Below are 27969 nucleotides of genomic sequence, written 5' to 3'. Positions count from 1 at the left end.
TCATAGAACAAAATTGCAGTATGTTTCCATCTTCAACTTAAAGAAGCTTTGCTGTGGAATAAATTTGAATGAATCAAACCAGGTAAAATTTTTTACATTTGTCATTCCCTCATGTCATTTTTTAGAGTAAAATAAAATACAACTTCATCGAGAAAGTGGATAATTATATGTTGCTTTCTTGTATGAATATAATTGTATGTGATTGACTTCAGAAATTAATTAGGCCTAACTGTTATTTTTAAATTTTATTGAATTCGTCATTCCCTCACTAGTGTATAAAGTGAGGGAATGACGCTGAAGTGAGGGAATGATTCAAGATGAGTATATTATCAAATTTTTTTTTGTTCAATCGTGCCAGCCAATTTTATTTCCCAAACCTGTAAAAACTATTAAATATATAAGACTAAATTATAATAAATATTAGATATACTTAGCATGTTATCATTTTGAAACTTTAGGTAGATGTAACTTAGATAGAAACATGTATTAAAATAAAATATCATTCCCTCACTATTAGTGTCATTCCCTCACTTTTTAAATAGTGAAAATAATTAATTTACTCATTAAATTATTTGAAAAATAAATTAAAAAATTAATTTATTAAATTAATTAGTTCATTTATTAAATTAATTAATTAATTATTAATTATTATAAATTAATTAATCATAAATTAATTATTTAAAAAATTAATTAATTTAAATATTAAGTATAATTTATAGGATATATACTTTCTTTATAATGCCATTACATATTTCTATTAATATAAAAAGTTTCAGAGCTTTTTATTCACTTTACTTTTTTGGGATTTTATGTACTGAAAAATGACAGTTTTCGTGAGAATGACCCATAAAATTAACATTACCGCCATGTTTTATGATAATTGTTTATATCAGCAATTAGGATTTGTATTTAGCCCACAAAACTATTTGTTTTGTGTTCTCGATGGTTAGATATTTAAAACTGAACACGTGGTGTAATCCAGATGAAGATAGATGGTATACTTCGCGCTACGTATGAATAAAAAGTAAACTTAAAAAAAACCTTCCTCAACTTCTTTATTTTAAGGAAGGTTCTTGTTCTATAAAACCGAAACTATCTGTACTTTTATTCCTGCTGCTTTGCTATTTTTTTCACGTGGTATTATCATACTAGTTTTTATATTTTCATAACTCTTTTTGTATTAACCATTCAACATGTATGGGAGAGATTCACTGGCGATCTTATCAATGCTGTAAAAACAGGATCTTCTTTTGATTTATTTTCAATAGTCATTCGACGTTCATTACCGCTTTAAGCTACGTTTTTTAATCACATTTCTAAGTATAATAACAACAATAGTAACTAAGTATCATATATATATAATAAGGATATTTAATCTGCTGATTTTAAATACTTTTATTTTAACAAAAGTGTGGAATGTCATACTTGTTATTAATCCTTTCCTACCCCTTGGTTATAAACTGTCATAATTTCACGAAGTCCCTCCCTGCCCTACAAACTTGATATAATTTATGGACGTCCCCATAGCTGCAATTCCGATATTGGGATAATGTGTTTAACACTGGTGATAAAATAATGTATTTTAATTATAAAATATCAGGAGAAAAACCTGTTTCTCTTTTGCATCTCATTTTAACTTTAGTTAACTCACAATTTTAGAAAAAGAAGAGACGCCGGTGAAATATCTTGGATTGATGACAACACCATCAGGTAAATATGAAGAAAAAAAATTTCTTTGTAGCTTTTCGTCTTTTAATTTAGACACGGTGTTCCACAATCACCACCCTTACTACATATTTTTGGAATTTCAGTCAAAAATGAAGTAAAAAAAGGTATACAATAGGGGTCTCAAATTAGATGAGGGAAAAAAATCATGAATTACTTGAAGCAGATTGAATTAATGAACAATAAAATCTATTTGATTGGTGGAGGAAACTTGAAAGTGTTTATAATAACTGCCTTGAAAGTACTCTCAATTTCACTTCAACCAACAATAAGTTTTTGATATTTTTATTCATGCTTTCCTCAATATAGATTTGTCAAATTTTGATAGCGTTTCTCTTTTCCTTCCTCGCTTAAATAATAGTTTGAGACGCTTTCTGTACTCAACTTATGATAAGGATTCTAAAAGTATATATTATAGGCTGTGGTTATGGAACACTCTGCATAATGGATTTATTTTTCATCAGCCATCTTTTCCCATTAGCATTATCTATGCCTACCGAAGCGACGGACTTTTCAAACCTGTGGCTAAAGCGTTTAATACCATCTTTGAAACGAATTCAAGTACTAAAGTAAAAGCCTCATATCCACCTTCTAGTATTTGGATTGAGAACAATTCCACCAACATAAAGAGACCAATGAGAGTAAGTAAACAAATAGAGTGAAATAAAGTTCTAAAGTAAAGTATGCAGAATGAAATGCGGAACATCTTAATAGCTTTTGATCTAGTCATCTTATTACCACGTACAAGCACTGAGGAGCAATCTTAATGATTCAAGGAGGTAAACCTTAAATCTGTAATTTAATTTCTCCACACGATATTTTAAGTTACAAAAGTCAGTGGGAAAAAGTACTTTCTCTGAATAAACATATCTTTTTTGAAATTTATTCAAAGAAATCTTTGTTTATGACGTTGAACAGGGAAAATTATGTTTATTTATACTCATATTTTGTGAACTTTTTAGTCCTCAAAATATGAGGAAAAGTTTTAATCTGAGAAATATGGTCTCAATAATTTAGGAAGGAAATCAATCAAAAATTTCAGCAATTTAATATTGTTTACACTTTTAGCTTACTTCTCTGGAATTATTGAAGCTAATGAAATACATTTCGCATACGATTATGAAACTTGTTTTTACAAAGATTATTCAATATTAAAAAAGAATCAATAATTATTATAAGATAAGCAATATTTTAAATAATTTTGAACTAAATAAATGACAAAGAACAAAACTCAAACCAGCTGAATGCTTTCTCGACAATGGAATTTCAAATGAAAATGACTTTTGAGTTTTTATTTCCAAGGAGTTATTTGACTGATTTCAATAAAATTTATAATTTTATCTTTTAAATAGCTTATAGATTAAGCTATTTAAACCTCGTATACTTAAATATATATATAAAACCTCGAGAGACATAAAACCTCGTATACTTAAATTCAAAAGCTTTTCGATTACTAATTAAACCCCAAACATTAATAATTATTTAAAATTAGCATTATTATTTTTACATGGTATTATCAGCTCCAAAAACACGGGGTAATTCAAAATGAATGTAGCAATTACAAACAACTATAACTATTTAATGAAAAAATAATTTATCGATAAGATTAACATAGAATGCAGATGGAACTTCAAAATTTCTTTACGCAAGGCGCAGGAGCAGTATAGTGGAATCCAGCGCATGATCGAGTTTATCAGTGAAAATGGCGAGTCCCTTTCAGAAAGCAGAGCTGTGTGTTAGAATTTAACAGTTGTCATTCTGTTATCACAGTGCAGGGAAGATTTTGTCAACGCTACAATCAAGCACTTCTAAATGGGAACAACATACGCAGATACTCATACAGAACTCAAAGAACGCATTTGTAATGCTCTTGCGTGAAATGGACTACCACCTGGTTGATGTCCGTGTGATCAAGGGAAGTTACGTAGAAGATCTGTGATGCATTTCTACAATTTTTTTTAATTTCCTTCTAGATTCTGTGTAAGTTTCATCGATAAATTCTTTTCTATTAAATATTTATAGCTATTTGCAATCGGTATTATTAGTTTTGAATTACCCTGTGTATCAAAGCACAGTAGAAGTAACAGGCCCTCCTGAAGTAAGAGGAACTAATTTTAGGCCACTCTTCTGAGGAACAAAATTTTTTCCAGATAGCAGGGCAAAAATTCAAATCAGTCGAAATAGGGCATTCAAAGAAAGTACGTTTTTATGTCAGGTTCCTTTTAACATAAAAATAACATCTACTCAAATTATTTAACATATTTAATAATTTCTACTCCCCAAACCATTAAGATTGCCTGTTAATGTTTGAAAATGTGATTATTAGGCCAAAAGCTATTTCAGGTTATCCGTTGTTATCAACATTATCATGATGCAACATTTTATAAGTTTTTTTATCTAATTCACTCCTCAATTCTCTTATTTATTTTTAGTTTTTTAGAGAAGAAAACTTCAGACTGGAGACCACAGCACTGTTGATGGACCGCCCATCCAATTCTTATGAAATGTCTTGGGAGGTGAACAAAATCACTGACGAAGAAGACGTCATTGAATCCATTGACATATCCGGCATCCGATCTTCAAGCTGTTCTGCGTTGCGTTTTCCACATAGGTTTTTGGATGTAGGACTGTATAAAATCAGATACTTCGTTACCATATCCAGTAAATTTGTTTTTTTTTTATATATTTTATAATGAATGAAAGACTATAAATTATTCTGTCTTTAAAAACTCGTTTCACACAATCTATTTTTTTATGCTGTTGCTTTTAAAATAGCACGCACTTTTCAAAATGTTGTTGCATGTCGAAGTAGTATTAGAAATAGTATTTAAGTTTTTTAGGTCAAATTGAACCATTTAACAAAACAAACTCTGTGTTACAAACTTCTATCTTTTTCACCGTGCAACGAATTTGAACAATCTGAATGTTTTTTCTGTCATTTAGATGAAACTATGTGGTTCTGTATAAACTAAAGGTTGCTTGTGATTCATCTTTAAAAATCAAAATGGTCCATCACGTTCGTTTTGTTGTACATTCATTCGCCAAGAAAAGTTTCCAGAGAATTCTCTTCCTAATGCATTTAGTCTTAAAACTTCAGGAAAGTTTGTGAGGTTTTTGTCATCAAAAATTTCGCCGAAGTTGCCAAAATAACCAAAATGATCACTTGGTGACGCTCCGATTGTCAATAGCAGCGCCTTTCCTTTGCTTTCCAGTTGTTATTGTGTGCTGTTAAAATACATAAAGTCGCCAAACTAAAATATTGATTTTTGGAAAAATAGCGCATGAAAAAATAGTTAAATTCTTCACTTTCAGCCAAAAATACATAAGAAGCACATATTTTCACCTAAAGGACAATTTCCATGTTGTGCAGTGAATAACTTACATGGATGTTGTTTACTGACATTTCCGCCGTATGGCGCTGTTGCTGTTGGATGATGTTTTGACCGTATGAAGTTGATGCTGTTCGTGACATTTTCATTGTTTTCTGTTCTGTTTTCTGATGATGGTTTCACCCCATGACGTTAATGTTGTGTAATGATGTTTCCTCCATATGACGTAGGCTTTAGCACTGTATTAAATTTGAAGATAATTTCAGCGGCATTAAGGTTTAGCATGCAACAAACTTAGCAGCAGTTTTTAGAAATTATAGTTCACGAGAACAATTTTCAGACGTAGAGCAGTACTTTATTCACGTTGCACTAGTTATTTTATTTTGAGCTATTTTATTTTGTAACCATCGATGAACTGCCGACCCAATTTTCAGTTTATGACAACAAATGCTCAATGAGGGAGCTTTATGCTTTTGAACCCAATCCAGAAGACAAAGGAACTCCAGGATCAAGTATTTGGAGTAATTTCAGCCTGCGTGGAGGATTTTTCATCAGTTTGTTCGTATCTGCTCATTTAAATTTAATTTGATGCCACATTTTGACACAGATACAAATTAGTATTTAAAGAGCAGTTTATTAGAGCATCAAATTAGTATTTATTTGGCAAGAGGTTTTGAGCAGCTTATTTTAATATGTTGATAAAAATGCATCGATTCAGTTGTTTAACCACTTGATTCAAATTTACAAATAATATCTTTACATATTACGAATAGAAGATATTTTAGATTTGATTAGAGTCAATGATGAGTGATTTAAAAATTTCTCTAATTATTGATTCGGCTCAGTTGATTCCTTTCTGTTATTTAAAACACCTAAATAAACTTATTCCCTTGATTCGAATCAATTTAAGGGCTTTTTTTGCTCTAGTATATCCTTCATCGAAGCCGAAAACACCCAGACAAAAGTTTACAAAAGTTTAATTAATACTTTAAGTGGCGAAACTTAATGCATGCCTTGTATAATTGTGTTCTATAGTTTGTTTAAAGTAAGAACTCCCCTAGCTATTCGTCTGGACCCACTTTTTGGCTGGGGATTTCTTACTGTTGAAAAAATATACAAAATCTAATAATAACTTTTGAATCATTCTTAGATAATGGAAGCCTCAACCAAACAATGTCTTGCTTTACATATTTGGAGATCATGAGCGGACCACTGCAGCCCATGATAATACACGGAGGAGCCTCTTATATACTTCGGGGTTACAATCAGCTAGTTTACTTGGAACCTAGTATATATTCTGTAGATCCAGATAATCCAGATGATAAGGTAAGACTAATCATAATCCTGTAATTACACCTTTTGTGTTAAAGTTATTTATATTAAAATGTTGTATATTATCTAATACATATTTGTTTCAAGAGTGAAGTAGTTCAAAATTATCTATATAATCTACAATAAAAAATGTCCTTCTTTTTTTCACTAACCATTTTCTTAATTTAAATTTCTATTTTAAAGTAATTATTAGAGAGAACATTTGCTTCCTATTGAGATAACCCAGGTTCGAATCCCAGGAAAATTTTGGTTCGTACTTTTACTATTCCCTACTCACACTGACCACGACTTAAGAAGCGAATGAACGCAATGAGACTGAGCAAAAAGGATATTTTGAGTTGCGTAAGTAAGTATTTGCATAGATACGGTCCAATGAAAAATTGCTACTGTTTGTTAAGTTTGTGTCCAAGTTCAACTCGAAAATTTTACTCGAATCGGTACTGAACTTCTAGTTGGTGAATGAAACATGTGAGTACATGAAAGTGTGGTAAAAAGTTTATGCATTATGTCATCAAGATGTTTAATCCAATTCAATTAAATGCTTATATACTATTCTTTTGCAAGCATTATGGTTCTTCACTGTCTTTAGGGAGCAAGTTTGGTATCTTCTTTGTTACTACCTATAATCTAAATTTTTTGGCTACCTCGATCACGAAAATGTAAATTTATAAATTACTACAGTTGCAGTTGAAATTGTAGTTTATTTAAGTCGCACTAGAGCTGCACAATGGGCTGTTGGCAGCAGTGTGGGAAACATCCCTGAAGATGATTCGAAAACATGACATCACAATTTTGATTCTTTGCAGAGGGGATGGCAACCCCGCTTCAGTAACTCGACGGCCTGCGCACGAAGTCGAGAACTTATCAATAGAACAGTTTAACGAAGACCAATACCGCACACACTCAGCCCTTTCGCAGACTGATCACAGTGATCACCCACCCGCACACTGACCCCAGCCAGTGATGCTTGATTGCGATGAACTATGTCTTAGCGATCAGTAAACTGCAGGATGTAAATTTTTGCATAAAAAGTAGTTTTCGATTTTAACATTCTCGGTAACATTCATTTTACATCATATTATTTTATTCAATTAAAAATGATGATTATTTTTTTTCTGCAGAACTTTGAAATCGAATGGTTTTGCCGTTCTTTTGATGCCAAAGATTTTTTTAATGCCACTGAAGAATATGATAAACAAATAAGCTTGTCAGAAAAATCCATAACTCAAGTGCATATTGATCAAAGAACCGAAAATGGGAAGTGCTTCAAAGGAAATAAAGGTATGGAATTAAGAATATAATTTATGTTCTTAGTCAAACAATAAAATAACTCATCCTTTACTGCACAAAATATACCCAATTTTCATTGTTTATTCCAATTTAATATGCAATTCTTATTTTATATATTACAGAAGAGGAAAAAATGGATGGTCCTAATTTTGTGCTTAATACTGGAGATTTGCGTGGTTTTTTCAATCTATATGAATTCAAAGCGATTGTTACAAAAGACAAACGAAATAAAATTACTAAAATATATATCGATGTTATTGAAGATATTCCTCCAGGTATTATTTTACGGTAAGTAAAATACTTTTACAGTTTTATTTCAAACCTAATTTGCGTTTCAAAACATATTTGGTCGTATAATCAATTATACTATTATAAGAAATTTTTATCTTTTCCCGCATCGCAAATTTGAGCAACGTTAAAAAAATCTAAATATTTATGATGCAAATTTTTTTTTCTTTCTATATTTAATATACAAGATCGAAGAAAATACAGGGTGTGATTTTTACAGCACCATCAATATGTATTTCAAAACTCCTTTGCAAAAATTATCCATACATTAAACATCCTAATATTAATATTTTGGAACTAATCATAATTGAAAATAAAGTAAAGATACACTCTCAGAAATAAAAATCTTACTTTTGACGATTCAGCAATCATTGAGCTCCATTTTGTTAATTTTAGGATTCATTTTGTCACAAAAGCACATGATTTGTGACAAATACACTCTCAAATATTATGACGAAAATGTTTCCTAACTCGGAATTTGTTGCTACCTCACCATTTCACATTTGCGAAAGTAGTTCTTAATTTGACGAAATTTATTTCCTCGAAGCAGAGATAGTTATTTCATCATTTTGATAAAATATTCGCTCGGAGCAGTATACCAGGAAACGGTTTCGTCAAAAACGAATGTTTCGTAAAAGTTGAGCATTCATTTTTTACAGTGGACGAATATAAGCAAAGCTTATTTTTTTCAGAATATGTAGCGTAAAAGCTTTTTCAATAGTCGTTTCTCCCCTCTTAATTTTATCAGACAATCAAACTGGTTTTACTGTTTATAATCCTTTATTCACCTCGATAGTTATTCTTCAGATATTTTTACCTTAAATATTAATTCACGTCCTTTAATTTTGGTATATTTTTTTGTTTTCAAAGTTGAAAAGTATATATTAAGGGGATGATTATTAAAAACTTCATTTAACCAAGAAAAGATGATAAAATACATAAACAAATAGAATATTTCCCTTTAAATACCTGTATTATGCAACAACAGCAATAAAAGTAATATTCAGAAGTACTATTTGAAACTCATTAATAATGAAGAATTACTACTTTTCGAAAATTCAAAAATTAAGAAAGGATAAGCTGTATTTACTCCCTCTGCTTGATTCCTTTTAACAAAATTTATTTTAATACTTTGCGTTCGAATGTGTAGGGGAGAGTGGGGTCAATTGTAACATTTTTTACTTAACTATTTTTAACTAACAAAAAATCCAATATATTATTAGTATTAATTGACAGACGAGTAAAGTAGACTATCCTCTACTAGAAAAAAAATATATACCTGATTTTAAATATTATTATATTAGTTATTAACAATTTTTGACAGTCGTGCAGTTGTTACAATTGTCCCCACTTACGGGGTCAATTGTAACAGTTCATAAATTCAACTAAAACATAGTTAATTATACATATTATCATAGTTGTGATATATTTTTTTATTGATCAAAATAGTAGTGATATTTTAGGAGTAAAAATAATAATGAGCAGAAACCTAAAGGGTTAAACTTTTAACTTTAAGGGGTTAAAAATTTTAATTTATGCTGTGAAAGGTGACAAATAAAATAATGCACATGCAACATAATATAAATGATATAGGAAACTATTGGTGGTTCTTAAAGAGTTAAGTAATGGTTTGTAAACATAAGATTATTTATTTTCAGCTGTTACAATCGTCCCTTTACTTATTGTTACAATTGTCCCCAAGACGCCATTTCAGCTTCATTTGTTAAAAACAATGCTAGTTAATTAGCAAAACTAATCTTTTTTTTATTGAAATGTTAATTAAAGTGTCCACTTACATATTCGGTTGCTAATTTTTATTTGTTTAAACAAAATTACTTTGTTACAATATAATATTCTAATACCAAAAAAAGTACTTGCGTGGCGTGAAAATATCTTTTGTGATGTAACTCTTTCAAAAGTACATAAAAATGGTTGCTATCAGGGGTGTACATGTAGATTTATTAAATACGCCTTGTGCGCCACCTAGGAACCAAATCTAGAACCCGACACTCGAAATTTTTGCTCTGTTACAATCGTACCCTGTTACAATTGACCCCACTCTCCCCTACTCTTTACCCCCGCAGAAAAGAACCATGCTGATCTTACAGTATCTTATAGTAGTGATCTTATAGTAATGATATTATAGTAATGATCTTATAGTTCTGAACTTAAAGTTCTGAACTTATAGTTCTGAACTTATAGTTCTGAACTTATAGTTCTGAACTTATAATTCTGAACTTATAGTTCTGAACTTATAGTAATGATCATATAGTAATGATCAAATACTGATTCTGCTTATTGAAATCATGAAAAAATATTTAATTGATAATATTTCATATATAGTTTCAAAGTATAATACTGTTTTTATTCATTTTCTTTCTCCACTAATTATTATTTTCGGAAAGCATGACAACTATGTATAAGCATCATATGACAGAAAAGGGTTAGTTTACTCAAGAAGAAAACTTTTTAAAAGAAAAAAAAACTTTTATTTTTATTAATGTTGTTGTGCATTCATACTGTTGATAATAAATCGAATGTCAGAGAATAAACCATAAAACAAAAAATCGAATAAGAATTCTCAAATTCGATATATGACTTTGCCTTTTTAATGATTAAAAAAAATAATAAAATGTTGCAAATAACTGTTTTCTTTTCTTCTTTTTTTTAATAAAAGTAATTAATCTATTCAAACACTTATGATGTGACATTTACTAAATGAAATATTTGAAGATAATTTATAGAGTGAGTATCAAAAGTTGTAGAACTGAGAAATCGAGAAGTTCTCTGAAAACAACATACCTAAAAACGTTTATTTTTCCTCTGACGATTAAAAATACTTTTAACAAAACACACTAAATTTCGTTCACTTACAATCAGGGTTCGTTGATTTAAATCATCTTGATTTAAATCACGATTTAAATCATGATTTAAATCAAATGATTTTTTTAAAAAAATCATTGATTTACATCAACAAATTATTTATATATATATATATTGATATCAAAAGTTAAAAAACAGTGTTTTAAATAATTGATAATTTTGTTATTTTCTTTTCTTAGTTTTAAAATTTATTTTAAATAAATTGCTGCATTAATTAATTTTAGTTAACGAAATTTCTTTCTTGGTGTGTGTTAAATTCCAACACATTTGAAATTATATTTTTAAAAATATTTTGATTCCTGAGATTGAAAGTACAGATTAAAGTAAACATTTAATGCTGTCTTAATATAAACTTGCTTAGCTGTAGAAAGTATTTAATAAACATGACTTTTTTTCAAGAAAGAAAGTGCAAATAATGTTAATTAAAATTCTACCGTTAGATTGAAAAAGCATGGAATTATAATCTAAATTATATTTTATTGGTAGAAAATGTATATTTCTAAAGCTTAAGATTATATTAAAAAAAATTCCCTTATTAAGCCAAAAATAGAAAAAGAAAAAAAAAAGGCTGATGAATTCAGATATTTTTTTTCCTGCTATAGTGTAATTCTTCCCTTTCAAAGTCTATTTGAAGCAGTAGGGTTATTAATTGGTATTTTTTTTCTTATAATATGTTTACAGTATCTTTTTCTTCATCAGATTTTCTATAAAGAAATTTTGTGGAAAAAAAATTCCAATGAGCACGTAGATTTTTTTTTAAAAAAATTTTAGCTTAACTAATCTATTTTGATATAGGATTAAAGATGAATATTTTAATATAAAAATATATAGATTAAATATTTATTTTTTGATGAATGACTACATTTATAAACACAATCTGATACATTGATTTTGTCATTTTAAAAATCATGAAAAAGAAGAAATCACAATTTGAAATTAAAATTATGGCTTGCTAATTGAAACCTTGTTTTAAGTATAATTTATATTTTCTATTTCCTCTAATCTTTAAATTTCAATCATGCATTTGTTTCAAAATGGTTGCTATGCATTCAAAACTATGTATTTTAATGAAAAATTATTTTGGTAAGTCAGAGCTTCTAAATATTGTTATAATATGTCTAAAATATTGTTATAATATAGTTTTAATATTAATTTAATTTTGACTAAACATTTATAAAGTTTTTTTAATCATAAATTAAAGTTCTTACAATGTGTTCGAATAAAAATCAAAAAAATCTGATTTAAATCAAAAAAATCCGATTTAAATCAAAAAAATCCGATTGATTTGATTTTTTTTTAAAAAATCAAAATAATCACGAACCCTGCTTACAATTATAATAAGTGTTCGGTATGTCCAATTTTATCGTTAGAATTCAACTGGTAGATCAGTTGAGTTCTTTTCTTCTTTTATTTAGAAGCGCATTTTATAATACTTGATAGGACACTTTTTTTTTCATACCTATTCAATCAGCAAAAAATAAATAAATAAATCGTTACTCAGATTCAATAAGCGAAGAAGTCGAATATTTCTTGATATACAAGTCGATTTTATTACCGTCGATTTTATTACAGCCGACCTAATTTTGAGTTTACGACTACTAATGTTCATATCCGTAGCCTTGTAATTTTCAACCCGATTTAGAAGACAAGAGATCTCCTGGATCAAATATTGGGAGAAATTTGTCTCAGTGGAGAACTTTTTGACGGAACTAACCCACATTTGCGAAATAAGGAGAGGAAAACCTACTACGGTTAGCCTGTTGTTGAGGGGCTCTAACCTATAACCCGTCAACCAATAAGGATATTTTACATCAGTACTGTGGTCTGTGTGAGCTGGGTGTGGAATTCGAATCCCAGCAATCGCTGGATTTCTAACCCGGGTCACCTCGTTGGGAGGCGAAAGCTTTATCCCCTGGGCCACCACTGATAAAACACAAGCCGATTGTCAAAAAATTATCGTAGCATACCACGGTTTTATTATTTGTGTCGAATATGTGTCTAATAATTCAATAACTTGTCGGATATCATCAGCCACATAAATCAATAGATATGACGAGAGAAGTCAATTGTTAAAATATGTTAAAACATGCTGTGATGAGAGTTAAAACTGAAGAACCAATTTTGTTTTAGAATGACATTTACTTACATTATCAAGAAGACTTCACTACCAATTCTAATTCATTCCATCGATCAGATGATATACCATATTAAGGCATCAGATACTGGAATCTTAGTGGTTGATGACATTCAATACTTCTTCACTTTTTTTCCCCTGTAACGGACAGTTCAGCTTCCTTACCAATTAAGTTTTATATTTTGCAGTAACGGGTTTACTTAATTAAACCTTAAAAACTCACTATCAAATCCAAACAATCAACTTAAAGAGTTCCAAAATTATCGTCTGCTTTTTGTGCTGAAAATATTATCTGCGTCGTCCGTTTGTTGTGCTGCTTTTTATTATTGCTGATGCCAACCGGAGTTTTTTAGATTGCCCATGGTTCAATGTCCATGGTTTTATTACTTATAAGGTATATATGACTAATAAATAATTTAAATATCCAATTAGCATACACCCTTATTTATCTGCTGTAAGCTAATTGAAAAATTATATTTTTTGCAAACCGTCACTCTCACTTTGCATTGCATGAATAAAAGTCTCCAGAATTTTCTAATCAACCTAATATAGGCTTATTAAAATTGAGCTCACTTACTTCAGAGCTAATTAGAAAATATCATCTATTTCTCAAATAGCCTGATTTATTTCCCGCTATTTTCAATTAGTCAAAGCTATTAGAGGCTGTTTTAGTAATTTTACGCACATGCTCTAATTTGTTAAAAGGCATATAGGCTTAATGTAATGAGCTTAAAAAGTACCAGGCTGAGTAAGAAATGCTGCAGATTTCTTTAGTTTGACTAACACTTTTCAAAATAACGTTAAAATTTGCTACAAGCCGGATTTTTCAACAGCCTTACCTCATATCCACATTTTGTTCCTTTACAGGTGTGAAAAATCCGTTGCATGTATTGTTACTGATGAAGGTTTCATCGTGAATCCAACAGATTTTATAGCCGTGAGAGCGGAATGTGTTACAGAGTGTGGCGATGATAATCTCGTTTATGACTGGGAGATATATGGTGTCCATGATACTACAAAAGATAAAGAAGTAATTGATAACTGGAAAGATTCTGTTGTCAGTGAGTTACAAAAAAGACATTTTTGTTTTACTATCAATAGAAATATTATGAAATAATTATTGCTTTATACGTGTTTACTGAATTCTCATTAAATTTGAATATAAAATTAAAATAATTAATTAATTAAAATATTAATTAATCAAAATATTAATTAATCGAAATATTAATTAATCGAAATATTAATTAATCGAAATATTAATTAAAATAATATACATTTCCAACTATACATTAGGAGATCTAACTTATTATTTAAACTAGAAAAAAAAACTGTATTAAAATGCAAACAATCATTAATGAGGAAAGAGGGACTGAAACCATCAAAACCTTTTAAATAACCCAAGAAATTTGTTCTTATACTTATATGTAATGAAAACCAGTAAAAAAACTCAAGATTTAATAACAATTAGAACCGAGTGTAAAAGCTCCTGTTAAACTACTTGAGCTGACAGAAAATTCGTAGATGCGTTTATCAAAACAGTGGACTGTAACTCACTGTAGTCAATAGAGCAGATTCTTGTAAAATCTATAAGTGTTCGATGCCAAATGAAATTCGGAACCTTTTTCCGTTTCTGTGATACGAACCACAAGCGTTTTTTTTAATTTTTTTATTTCTGTGATTTTTAATTGCTGACGTGTACAGCAAGTTGCAATTTTATGATCATGGCGTCTGGAAATGTCGGGTATGTCTTTCCAGCTCTAGTAGTAAATTTGGAGAAAAACGAAAAATCTTGGAAAGGATTACCGTGACAGAATTTTTTGAATAAGACCTTAACGTTGGAAGTTACTTTGAAGCGAAAACAATTAAGTCGAATTAAGTAGCGAATTCCTGACAAGACTAGTACTAGTAAGTAGTCCTGACGCGACTTACATTTTTGTTCTTTGTATCTTACTAATATTAAGGCACTAACTTTCATAACTTAACTACTATACTTAATTTTATCAATGTCAATCAAAAAGAAATCAATCGATAAGAAGGATTAACTTTTTAGAACTGTTCAAATTTTAAAATTGCTTAATTTACTAAAAATCTTATTTTTCTTTTTCATGTTTAGTTGATGAAGACCGGTTAGGAATCAATCGAACTTTGTTTCTAACTCATGGACAGTATCGCTCGTTTCATGTTCAAGTGAGAGCTTCAGATTCGAAGAATAAAGAGAGAGCGAAAGGTGTAGCCAAACTCTATTTGCATATTAACAAACCTCCAAATCCCGGAACGTGTACCCTCAGTAATAATGCTGGATTAGCCATGATTACTATATTTAACATAGAGTTCAATGGCTTCAAAGATCCTGATAACCATGCCCTGACAGATTATAGCGTGTATAGTAAGTTAGTTATGACATAATAAAGAGATAAATATGGCTTATAATTCTTTTTGTATACCTAATTGTCAGATAAGAGCTCAACTAGTAGTTACTAAAAGGGGCTACAACGCCAGGGGTCGTTTATTTTTTTTTTATTTATTTATTTATTTATTTTTTTTTTTGGCCCGTGGAAATGATTTTTCAAATGTGACGACCGTATTAAAATAGAAGGATTTTTTTCTGTTATTGTTTTTTTACATGATATAGTTGATGTTATTTTTAATTATATATTTCGATTAATTACTTCTTATTATTTAATTACTTTTAATTAATAAATAGAAGCATTTTTTACGTTCAGACTTTAATTTTTTTTCAATTTGAAGTTCAATTGTTATATTTCTTAATTAGAAATATGATAATTAACTAATTAATATCATAATTATATTAACATTAATAGGATTATTAATATAATAATTATATCAATTAATTTTATTAAGATTTTTCTTAAGAAATATGATAATTAATATTACTAACAATATAATTTTTGTTATGATAATTAATTTTATTACCATTTTTCTTAATTAAAAATACAATAATTTATTTAGTATTATAATTATGTTAATATTATTATTGCTAAGATATCTATGATAATTGAAGTAACCATTTTTTAATGTTGAAATATGATAATTTATTACTTTTATGTTTACATTAATATTAATTATAGTTCTATTTATCATTTTTCTTAATTAGATGTATGATGATTAATTTAATTATCATTTAGATATATAACGATTAGAAATATAACTAATTTTTGGATTAAAATAAATTAAATTTAAATATAAAAATTAATTAGATATATCAATTAAAAAATATTTTAATTTTTTATAGAACAAATAATTAATAAAAATATATAATTTCAAGAAAAAAGACCATCGACTATATCACATAAAAAGTCAAAAGCGTAAAATTAAATAAAATATTCTCTTTGTTAAAAAAAACTATCTTAAAACTAGTTAAGTAGGGGCCCCTTTTGTAACTACTAGAGTTTTTTCTGTACCGCAAGGATTGTTTGATTTTTGTGCTTGTTTCATTCCACAATGACTCTGATTTGTGCTTGTTATCATACCTTACTGTTCGTCTGATTTGAGCTTTCTTGTACCGTAATAATGGGCCGATTTGTGCTTTTATGTGCCATATTATTAGTCTGATTTGCACTATTTTGAGTCGTAATGCTTCTCTAATTTGTTCCATGTTCTACTGCGATGATCGCCTGATCTATGATTCTTTTTTCGTTCCGAAATAATTGCCTTATTTGTGCTTTTTGGTATATAAATGTTTGCATATTTGTGTTTTTTCTTTGAACCATAATGATTGTCCGATTCTTGCTTTTTTGTACGGTAACGATTTGTTACTTTTTTTTACCATATCGATTGTCCGATTTGTTGCTTTTTATTCGGTAATGAATGCAGGTTCTGTGAAAAACTCTTGTAAAGAAAAAATCATTTCGCTCGACAAGAATTTTAGATTTTTATTAACCTAATAAATAAAGTTAAGGAAAACAACAACTCGGAAATCCTTCTTTTTTTAATTGCTAAAAACAAGAAATTTATTAAAAATTCATAAGGATTAAAAATAAAATCTTAATTAGTATTCGGCAAAACACGATCTGTGAATTAAAAAAAAATGCTAAAATATTAACTAGCAGGGATTATTTCGTGTGTCTCGGCCATCTTTGTCTGGCGACGTTAAAAAATAAAATAACATCTAAAATGCAGACAAGGTGACAACAAATAAGGAAATTCAGACGGCGGTAAGTGGCATTAATTGAATTAGAAATGAAAATGACTTTTAATGACACTTACAACGGAGTGACCTTAATTACAGAAGATGTGGATACAAAAAGAATTTATGACACTTATTTTTATGTTTTCTTCACTTTGAATTGTTTTGAATTATCTTGATGACTTCCCTTTACCAGAATTACGTTTACATCCGTGTGCTTAAACCCACTCTTTTTTTTAAAATCTGTTGTATTACCTGTCTTTTGTATTTATTAAATAAAAATTTATGGATTGTATAAAAAAAATTTTACATCTAAATTTTTTAAAAATACAAAAAAATAGACATAATAATAATAAAATAAACAGGCATATAATAAAAATAAACATATTTATAACATGATAAAAATAAGCATACTTATTCTTTCAGAAACATGCTTATTAATAAACCTCAAAGCATCAGCAATCCAAAAAAATGTGTTCAGTAGTTTAGAAAATAATCGAAATCGAAACTATTGAAAATTCCCGACATATCGCTAATTGCAAAAATAATTTTTTAAATGCTTTCATAAAATTGTTATGTAATTCTGAGCACATTATCAAAACCTCCCTGGCAACTGGCTAACAAGAATGGTTTACTTTTTTCTAATGTTCATTATGTTTGATTTTTAAATTCAAATACAGCAAATTATTATAAATTGTTTTAACTTATCCAAGAATAGTGTTTCGATACGCAAAGTTGTTAGACTTTTTCTTCTTTTAAGGCTGTTTTTCGAAGACATCGTCGTAATATCAAGTTATGCTCTTTTGCGAATAATATGCTATTTTAATAACTGCTGTGGGTTTGTAACAGTGACTCGTGACTGTTAGGTAACTTTTGCTTATAATAAAGCCAGCGCTGTCTATACTTATTATGAAAATGGCGCAATATGGAGAAAATTTTACAGTTTTGTGAGAATGAAAAACGTTTATGGTCTAATTTTTTAATATTTAAAACCTTACTTCAATGCAGCATCTGTGCTTATAAAAATTTGCAGAAAATGAGAATAAGGCAGTTTTAATTGATTAAGTTTAATATAGGTGAAAAAAATGTCGCCAAATTGGCGATTTTCAAAAATGTTTTACTTTTAAGATATTTAAGTTATTTGTCTGCACTAAAGCCCAGATAATTTTTCACAGCAAGATGATAAATATTGATTAAAATCATTGTTTTGCTTCAAGTGTAAGGCACTTAAACTGTGGCGTTTTTTTATTTTCCTTGGTAACAGAGCTTCGAAAAACCATATTAATGTATTTGCTACTTATTCATTTGTGATGATATCTACTTTGTACCTTTATAGTTGTATACAAAGAAGTGAGGTTTCACATCCATTATGGTATTAAAACTTCGGCTGATTTCATTCTACCTCCAGGAGAAATGGAAATCATTTGTGCTGTTAGAGACAAGCTGGGAGCTGTCACAGAATTATCTGCTGGATTCGTAACAGTGAGTTCGTCTAAATCTTAATTAAGGGAATCTGTTGTTGTTGTTGCTTATGCCCACTTGACCAACAGAAGCATTAAATTAAGTCCATGAACTCATCCAAAAAGCTCCCAAAGTCATGTTCTATTGCAGCAGGGTTGGAGACCACGTGGCTCTTCTGGCAGCCAATACATATGGCAAAGGATGTGGGCAGGAGCAGGCTGGTTCACATTGCACTTGGGGTAGGATGGGTAGACTTTAAGGCCCGCAACGTGAATGTTGGGATCGAGTGTGTCCGCTTCCAAGTCTGGCAAGCGCCGTTTGGACAAGCCTATTGCTTGCCCTGATCAGAGCAAGACCAGGCCGCCCTCCCCCATACCAATCATGCACAGGAGCTTTTTTCCAACTGAAACCAATATCTTGCCTAGTCCGGGTTGCTATTTCTGAGAGACTCTTACTTTCTGAGAAAGTAAGAGGGTCATCGCCAGTAGTATATCTATGGCTGCCCTCACGGGCGAGACCGTCAGCAATTTCATTCCCGTAGACGTTCACGTGCAACAGAACCCACTGAAAGAGAATCCTAATGCCGTGACTCAAGCAATTTAGAACCTAGACAATGCTTAGTGTCGTTCTGTCACCATGCCTCCACCATTCAGACAGGTGCTGTATGGAGCTAGTCACTCAGAATCCATACATTTGAATCGACATTGTCAGCAATGCAAAATTTCACAGCTTCCTCTATAGCTATTAGCTCTGACCAAAAAACCTATCAAAAATCAGGATTTTTGATACAGATCTTGATGCCAGTCTCCTTTAAGATGAAAATTTCACTACCCGATATAGCACCAGCACCCATGCTACCGTCAGTGTATATCTGTGAAGCATCATTTGGAATTTTATGAATAGTCTCCAAAGCAAGCTGTCTGAGATACTCTGGGTGCTGTAAGCCCTTGTTGGTATACGAGCATAAATCCGTTCTAAAAAAGACGCGTTCGTGGAACGACATAGCAACATCCACGCAACCCACATCCACGCAACCCGCCAAAGAGACTTATTCTACTTCATTGTGAGCCCGCTTAATCGCGCTTTCAACGCGACTAAGCGGGCTCTCTCTCTCTTAAGGCGACGATTGTTTTTCCAGTTGCACACATAACTAGAGGTTCTGTGCTGGTCACCATAACTGATGAGTTTCCTGCTGGGACTTTTTATAAGAAATTTATTATTTAAGAAATATTCGAGGGTCAAGTCGAAAGTAAGTTTCTTAGCGACTACAAAAAGAAATAAAACATAATTACTGGAAAGATATGTTGCAAAAGATACAGCTGTATTACAGTTATTTTAACATATGAACCTCAAGCGTTGTAACACTTGTTATGCAGATTAATAAATTTTTGTTATCCAATATCATAGAAATATATCTTCTGGGAATAGAGCCTGCGTTTTACAACCGTTTGAACGTCTTCGAATTAGAATTTTTTCAGGTGCAAAAACAAGTGAAGAAGGAGCAAGAAATGGTGTGTTTCGACAACGCAAAAAAAAGTGAGTTCACTAAACTCTGTAGTCGAAATGTCGTTAGGAGATGTTTAATTGTTCACTCTATAATCCCAATTTTGTACCCAGCTACTTCCTGTGCTTGCAACTGAAGAAATTCTTGCCCGAGCATTATTTTTCCATAGACAAAGCTGAGGTACGCTGGCTCCAATTCCATGTAGCAAATTTTTTTATGGGATTGGACTACAAAAACTTAACCCACGGCATAAGAAGTGTTACAGTTCAAGTTGTTCTTGTGTTGGGAAGTAACTGAAATATCACTGCATATTTTGCAATGAGTCTTGTTGTTGAGATATGCTGGTTCCAATCCCACACAGTAGATTTTTATGGGACTGGACAACAAAATCTTACCCCACGGCATAATTTCCCTAGGTAATTACGTTTTGTTTCTTTTCATAGGCTGTGGGAAACTTACTATCTGTGCGGTTCTATTATATTACAAGATACTAACATTCATTATTTTATTCTACTATGTTTTATTAACTCGCTTTAATATCTGTGAGAATGGAATTTCGTTTCGCATTAGAAATTTCGACCACTTTTCTACAAGCTAGACTTCAAACATTTATAAGTTTCGTGAATCATAACAACCAAATTTCAGTTATATTTAAACAGATTATTACCAAATAGAACTTACGGCCAATCAAAATTCCAGCCACTTTTTAACTAACTATATTTTCGAAATCTCTACTGGAACTCTGCTGCTGAAGACAATATAAGATTTTATTCTTTCCAGACCGCAAAAGAGAATTTATCGTCAACCAAAATTTTCTCCACATTCACACGTAAAGTGTAAAAATTGGGCACATCACTTTCACAACAAATTCTTATTAACATCAAAAACAAACAGATAGAGTAAAAAAAATTTCTATCTTATCAAATTCGAAAATGTCATTAGCATAAATAGTTAAGAAAAAAACTTAAATATGGGCAATAGAAAAAGTAAAATTAACATAAATTATTTTGGTGAATTACCGTTTCAAATGCGCCTGAACAACCCGTTCATAACGGGAAGATACCCCATGTAACATACGATGACATTTCCAGCCATGGGTTGCTATATAACTCTCAATGCTTATGAGCTCTACCTTTCCTTAAAATTTGTAACAGCTGAACTGCGTTCAACTGCATAGAAACTATAGCTTATTTTCAAAATTTATATTTTCAGACAAGTATGCCATCTGATGAAGAAAGAGATGACTGGGAAGAGACAGTGAACGTCAATTTCTTCGTTGCTGAAGGTAAAATGTCGCTCGTGTCACAAGCTGTTGCTGCAGAAGCATACGTTGATGAAGAAGTGCGTCATGAGAGAGATGGTGGCTGTAAATATTTATCTTTTCTGTACAAAACTCTTTCGTAGTTAAAAAAAGAGAGTTCTAGATTACGAGTTTTTTTTCTTCTTTTTTTTCTTCCTAGTAGTGGGGTTAGAATTATTTTAAGCATCTTCCAAGACTCTCTGTCTCTTGTTCTCTTCGGTAAGGGATTTTAAATATTTTTCTTAGTTCATCATATCAACTTATTGTAGTTATCCGTCATATGGTGAATTGCAATGATCGTAGATGTTCGTAACATACACTGGTGGACAAAATTAAGAGATGGAAGACATTTTCCCAAATATCTCAAAAAATACTGAATATAAATAAATCAAAATTTGGTATGGATATAGCTTATTCCATGATAATAAGGTATGCAAAACAAAAATGAAAGTGCCATTCACTGGCAAGACCTATTGCCAATAAATCCAATGTAGTCTGAACTTAAGGATAAAAGATGACAATAAAAGTGAGGCTTGTACAGTGTGTGTTGCCTCTAGTATGGTGTATGGTCACCCCTGACAAACAGACAGTATGCACAACGAGTATGCATGCTGTTAATGAGGGAGAACTTGTGGAAGATCCTTCCATTTTTCCACCAGAGCAATTTTTAACTCCAGAATGGTTCTGGGAGGAGGTTGGCTCACCGCAATAGCTCTCCCAAGAGCATCCCAAGCATGTTCAATAAGATTCAGGTCAGGTGATTTGGCTGGTCAATCCATTCGTTGAATATCCTCGCTTTCCAGATATTCATCAACTATGAGAGCCCCATGTAGTCGCGCATTGTCGTCCATAAAAATGAACTCAGGGCCAACAGCGCCCCTGAAAAAACGCACATAGGGCTCTAGGACCTCCTGCCTGTACATTTGGGCATTCACGGAACCATTGTCAAACACATGGAGCGGTGTGCGGGTATCTTGCATGTGTAAATGAATGTGCGAAAATGCTTTCCATCTCTTAATTTTGTCCACCAGTGTGCATACATATATGTAGGGGTTTGTGGAGCAAGGGAGGAAAAAAGAAAATAGTTTAGTAATGAAACTTAGCATTTGATAAAAAAAAAAAAAAGGAAATAAGTTTAACAGCAATATCATGAACGGTGAGAGCTGCCTACACGCAGCGTTGCAAGGACGAAGAAAGAATGCTAAATTAGATTGTTCTACAGAAAAGAGTTAAGTTCGTTTAATTTTCGAGACTTTTCCCGTCTAGACATTGTGGCTCCGTGGATACCGGGGCTTTTCCCTTCTGGTCAGGATGGCGCCTTTCAATGAGGAAGTTGGTGGTTTTGGGGATGACGAATGATGCAATTCGTCCAACTATTACATATATATCTTTGCGAGAGTCATTTTTGAAGTAAGAACCGATTTTGCATCCGTTAACTAGCGTCAGTTTGTGGTCGGCAACTCTTGTCAAGTCTCTCACAACGCCATCATTTTGTTTCACGTCTCTACCGCTGTTGGTTGCATGATTATGCAGTTTCGTTCGTCACTTGTCAATAAGAAATTCAGCCTATAGTAAAGTGGGTTCAATTATTCGGTTTCTATTCGGCAGATGAAATTTCCCCTGCAGAAATTCATCGGCAGCTTGCTAAAGATTATGGTAAAGGCGTAGTGAATGATCGAAATGTTTGTAAATGGTTCAGGCATTTTAATGAAGGAAGAACAAATGTTCCTGAAGAACGATCTGGGTGACCAATTGCCATGAATGAAAAGTATTGGATCGTCTATCATCATACAACACTGACTTAGCACAATCTGACCTGTATCTGTTTCCAAAACTTAAAGAATTAATTGGCGGAAAGCGCTTGGAAAATGATGGCATGTTGAAACGTTACTAACTGGTTCAACGGAATGTTCATAAGTGATATAATTTGCTTTCATATATAAAAATTCTCTTACTCCATTACAAAACACTTCGTACTCATATAATTTTCATTATTTTGTAAGATTTACGATTTACTCGCGTTTTAAAGCATCAAAATAAACTGTATTAACAGACCTGCCATTGTGGCCAGGTATTGGCTCATGGGCCGTAGATCGGAGAAATCTTCATGTTTGGCAATAGTTGTAGCTGTTGAAAGAAAATGTGCGGTGGCTAGCGACCAGACATTATTCAGGCACTCTGTCGGAAAAGTGTTAAGAAACAGCTGTTCCAACGATTTTGTGAAGCTATTAAAAGTTACGATTTTCTACAATTATGAAATTCCTCTGATCGTAAACATTGCAAAATATACATAACGTATATACGGTAATATACTTAAACTTTCAAAATAAATATGCAGAGCGGGTATAAAACTTTCAAAAAATTGTAATAATAAAAAATAACTATTTATCAAAATGTCCTGAAATACCTTCTTCTTCACTGGCGTGACAGCCCTGGGTGTGCCCTGGCCTTCTCGAGAAGTTCCTCCAATTGTCCTTCTGTTCGGCGACTGTTCTCCGGTTTTTGATTTTCAAAGTGTTGATGTCCTCTCAACACTGTCGATCCACCCTCTTCGTCTTGTTCCCATAGATTTTGATAAAAATATTTTCTTCTAGTTTTGGTCTTTCTGCATTCTGATTAAATATCCAGTTCATTCTAGCCTTTGAATTTTTACGTACTTAACAATATCAGACTTCCTTAAAATATTATACAGCTCTGACTTAGTACCTAAAGTAACTAACCTAACCTAAAAATGTAACCTAAGAAGTTTAAGGATTTGACCTAGGTAGTGATTACTTGACCTAAGTACCGAAGGAGGAATGGGTATGGCATAAGAAAAAAGTAGTTCTAAATTTTAGCACTAGATGACGATTTATTATTCACATGGTTTATCGTTTCGATTACAAGAAGTGAAATTTAAATCTAAGCAAATAAAATGATTGAGCAATAAACGAAATAAAAAGCTTTTTCATTACCTATGCTAATCGTAATAAATAATTTAGATTTAGAAGATACTGGTAACCAAAACAATTTAAATTATAACATAAAAAAACCACCTATCATCTTTTTTTCAATATGCTATTTTTATTTTCTTGTGCAGGATATACGAACTTATGTTTTTTTTTTAAATTTTTTATGCTGCGGTTTTTTGAAGCTCTTCAAATGTTTTTTAATTATGATTAAAAATGATGAAAAAAATAATTAATTTGGAATTTTAAGTATTATTTGATGTATTCTTGAAAAGATTCTCTACTTATATTCATAAAAGACTTCAACTTTAAGATGTCAGTAGCACAGATAGAATTTTTTTATCAATATTTCTGCACTATTTTTCACGTGATTCACTTCTGAAGATAACTATTCAAATTATTTCATTAAAGTTATTTTCATTTTCTCCTCCATTCAGTCGAAGCTCAAGTGGATGCGATTTGGGAACACTTCAAAGAACTTGAAGGTATTGACACGAGCTACTTCACAAAGGAAGCTCGTGAGGAAATTGAAGCACAAGTTCGAGATGAAAGAGCTGAAATTAAAGAAGAATCGGCTGAGGTATTTTAAGTGACAACGTAACCAAGAATGGATACAAATGACAAGGAATACATACGAGTTTATGATAATATTATAAAATTCCTAAAAAATTATAAAAGTCATTTTGCCGTGAATAAGTTTGTGGACAATTTAGAAATTAATTTAATTTTACATGTTTTTCAAGGAGAAGCGTATAATTTTGAGATATATATCTATATATTTTCTACTGTTGTCATTCTCTGAAATGGTGACAAATATTCTGAAGATGATCTTTTTCTTTTTTAAGCATTCGCAATCGAAGCTCGAATTCAAATGAAAACTTAAATATTAAATTTAATATTCAATATAAATTATATATTTAAAGATGCAAAAATAGTTTAAAAGTTAATTTTGCCATTTCTCACAGCGAAATGTACGTTTTTTTGGTATATATAGTTCCTAGGAATTCTGTAAAATGATCACGAAAATTTTAAAATTTTAAAATTTTTAAAGCTGATCTTCCTTTTTTAATAATTATAATAAGAAGAAGAACATTGCTAGTCGAAACTGTTGAGAAAAACATGGCTGCATGTTTAACGCTTTCCCAGCAAAGCCTATCTTTTTAAGATATATATATATATATATATATATATATACAGTGCACTCCCGATTATCCGGGTTAATCACCAGGACAGGTCGCACGGACAATCGGAAAAAAGGAATAATCCGAAAACTCCTTTTATTCAATATCAGTACAAAAAATATAAAAATTACTGACATTTGCATGCATAACATCAAACTAGGAATTTTCCTTATTAAAAAATGTGTAATGCGTCTTCGCCATATATCGATAAGCAAATTTTACGAACCGCAGTAATGTCACTGTAATCAAATCCTCCCATATAATCTAATAAAGTTTCCACAGAGCAGCAGAATGAGAAATTGTCGTTCATTCATTTACTACATCTTCTGCATCAGTTACTATCATCACTATTTGATTTAACAATATAACTATGTCTTCATCAGTCAAATACTGGAAGCCAGGCTCACATGCATCACTTTGAAACCAATCATCAAAATTTTCTTCATCAAGAATTTCGGAACCTTAGATTTCTTTTGGCTTGTTCGAGAATACTGTTATATTTTTCTTGAACATCTGAAGAGGATTGTTCATCAAGCGGTACGATCTTTCTTCAAGATCGTGATAACGTAGACGATTTTACCTTTGACCATGCTGCTGATATTCCATATACCGAATATTGCTTCCAAAAATTTGATAGTGTTAAAACTTCACGAATCAAATTTTTTTAATCTTGAAAATGTTTCTCTTTATATTTTTTGTGTGACTCCGGAATGAGCACGGATAATCCGCAAACCGGATAATCCGTGCACGGATAATCGAGAGTGTACTGTATATACTTTGAATTGTTACTATTTATTATTCTTTGAATTGTTATTATTGACCTCTCCCACCAAACAATGAGTCCGAAATGGAAGTTAGTTCTTAAATATCTGATTAAAAAAAAGAATTTTAAGTATAAAAAAGGGAAAGAAAAATACATTTCTTTATAATTACTACGATTTGCACCGGGGAACAAGCTTTTTGATGCTTTTATGCAAATACTTGAACTTTCCCAAGTTCAAAAACGATATATACAATGGATAAATGTTATAACGGATAAGCGTTATAACGGATAAATGTTGCGACTAACTTCTAAGAGAGTTAGGTCACATCATTCAAGGTGAAAATTACATTGGAACCTATGCCCGGAAATATCATCACAAGCGGTTATAGACGTTTCTCCACTGTATCCTGTTCAGAAACACACGAAGAAGTAGTTCATATTAGGGAAGCACCCCTATCGGCATATGAAGACAGTTACTTATATAAGTTCCTATGCATTTTAAATCCTGACACTGTGCTGTAACTCATCTAGAAGTGTGTCGCAAACACTTATGTAATCCCCTGTTGCATATGACGTTTTTAAACTTGTATATTTCGACCGAAAACAGACTAAAAATGTCCTTTTAATGAAAACTGTAGCTTGGAGAGAGAAAACAAATGCAAATTTGAAATCAGAGCTGTGAAAATATCCATGATATTTTGAAAAACCTTATGAAACAAAAACAAATGTAACCCAGTGTTAACTTATGCCCTTAACCAAATCAACTTGATCCACCAGTGAAATCTTTTTGATAGCGGGCGAAGAAGCAACTCTTATTTATTTCGATAAGTGGATAAAAAGGCATAACGAATTAATTTTTAAATCAAATATCAGAATTTACAATAACATAATCATATTTTAACTAATTAAAATACCTTTTAACATTGTAGTATCCAGCTTAAAAAGGCGAACGCTAAGTTTTTAGATATTAGAGAATTGTGGAACATTTATACTAATTTAAAACAACTTTATTTTCAAATTATTTTTAAATAATCTTACTTCTTTTCCTTGAAAGGTGAATTTGAAAATGTTCCAGTCTTTGGAAATCCTACCATTTGAAGTCTTATATGACGCTGAAGTATATGGTCAAGCAGTCAGTGCCTTAGCGGAAACCAGGCCCTTAAATAAAGAAAGCAAAGTAAAATTCTTCTTTCACTGTTACAAAGAGACCTGTGTAAGTTGGTTTTCTGCTTTAGTCGCCAACTTAGACAGGTGGTCAACTTATACAGGATTGGTTTTTTCCTCAGTTTTCCTTTTATCATGTTATTTTTTTAAATATCATACGGTTCACATTGTTCGTGTTATTTCTTATACTAATCAAAATAAAGACAATTGTAATTAACTTTTCGTAACTTGAAAATTTTGCTTATCCAAAATCCTACGTATCTTAAAAAAAGGAAGTTAATAACCTTAAGGAATTACAATTTGTTACTTAAATTAAATATTAAATTGATTCATTAAAAGAACAAATTGCATAGTTTTGTGATTTATACCAAATGTTCATAGTAAATAATTTCTAAAACTATCCACACGGAAAAACATATATGTAATTAGAAAACTCAACAATACAATCATTTCAAACTTTTGAAGTTTCAAGTTTATTTAGTTATATGTACTACTAGCTAAATACCCATTCTTCATAAGG

General features: G+C 30.9%; 1 protein-coding gene across 1 annotated transcript in view; it reads left to right on the top strand.

Annotated features, from left to right (window-relative positions):
* The window catches only part of LOC107445474 (uncharacterized), a 152677-nt gene that overhangs the window by 82838 nt on the left and 41870 nt on the right, over positions 1-27969 (top strand). The window contains exons 15-26 of the mRNA XM_071187171.1: positions 1660-1710; positions 2207-2366; positions 4158-4386; positions 6205-6380; positions 7508-7667; positions 7799-7964; positions 13849-14042; positions 15095-15367; positions 18465-18610; positions 21306-21459; positions 24779-24921; positions 27340-27462. Of these exons, the coding sequence (XP_071043272.1) occupies positions 1660-1710; positions 2207-2366; positions 4158-4386; positions 6205-6380; positions 7508-7667; positions 7799-7964; positions 13849-14042; positions 15095-15367; positions 18465-18610; positions 21306-21459; positions 24779-24921; positions 27340-27462 (1975 nt within the window). The remainder of the gene's footprint in view (positions 1-1659; positions 1711-2206; positions 2367-4157; positions 4387-6204; positions 6381-7507; positions 7668-7798; positions 7965-13848; positions 14043-15094; positions 15368-18464; positions 18611-21305; positions 21460-24778; positions 24922-27339; positions 27463-27969) is intronic.

This window comes from Parasteatoda tepidariorum, chromosome 10 (genome assembly GCF_043381705.1).
Source record: "Parasteatoda tepidariorum isolate YZ-2023 chromosome 10, CAS_Ptep_4.0, whole genome shotgun sequence".
Lineage (NCBI taxonomy): Eukaryota > Metazoa > Arthropoda > Arachnida > Araneae > Theridiidae > Parasteatoda > Parasteatoda tepidariorum.
This window is presented reverse-complemented; position numbering and strand designations above follow the sequence as displayed.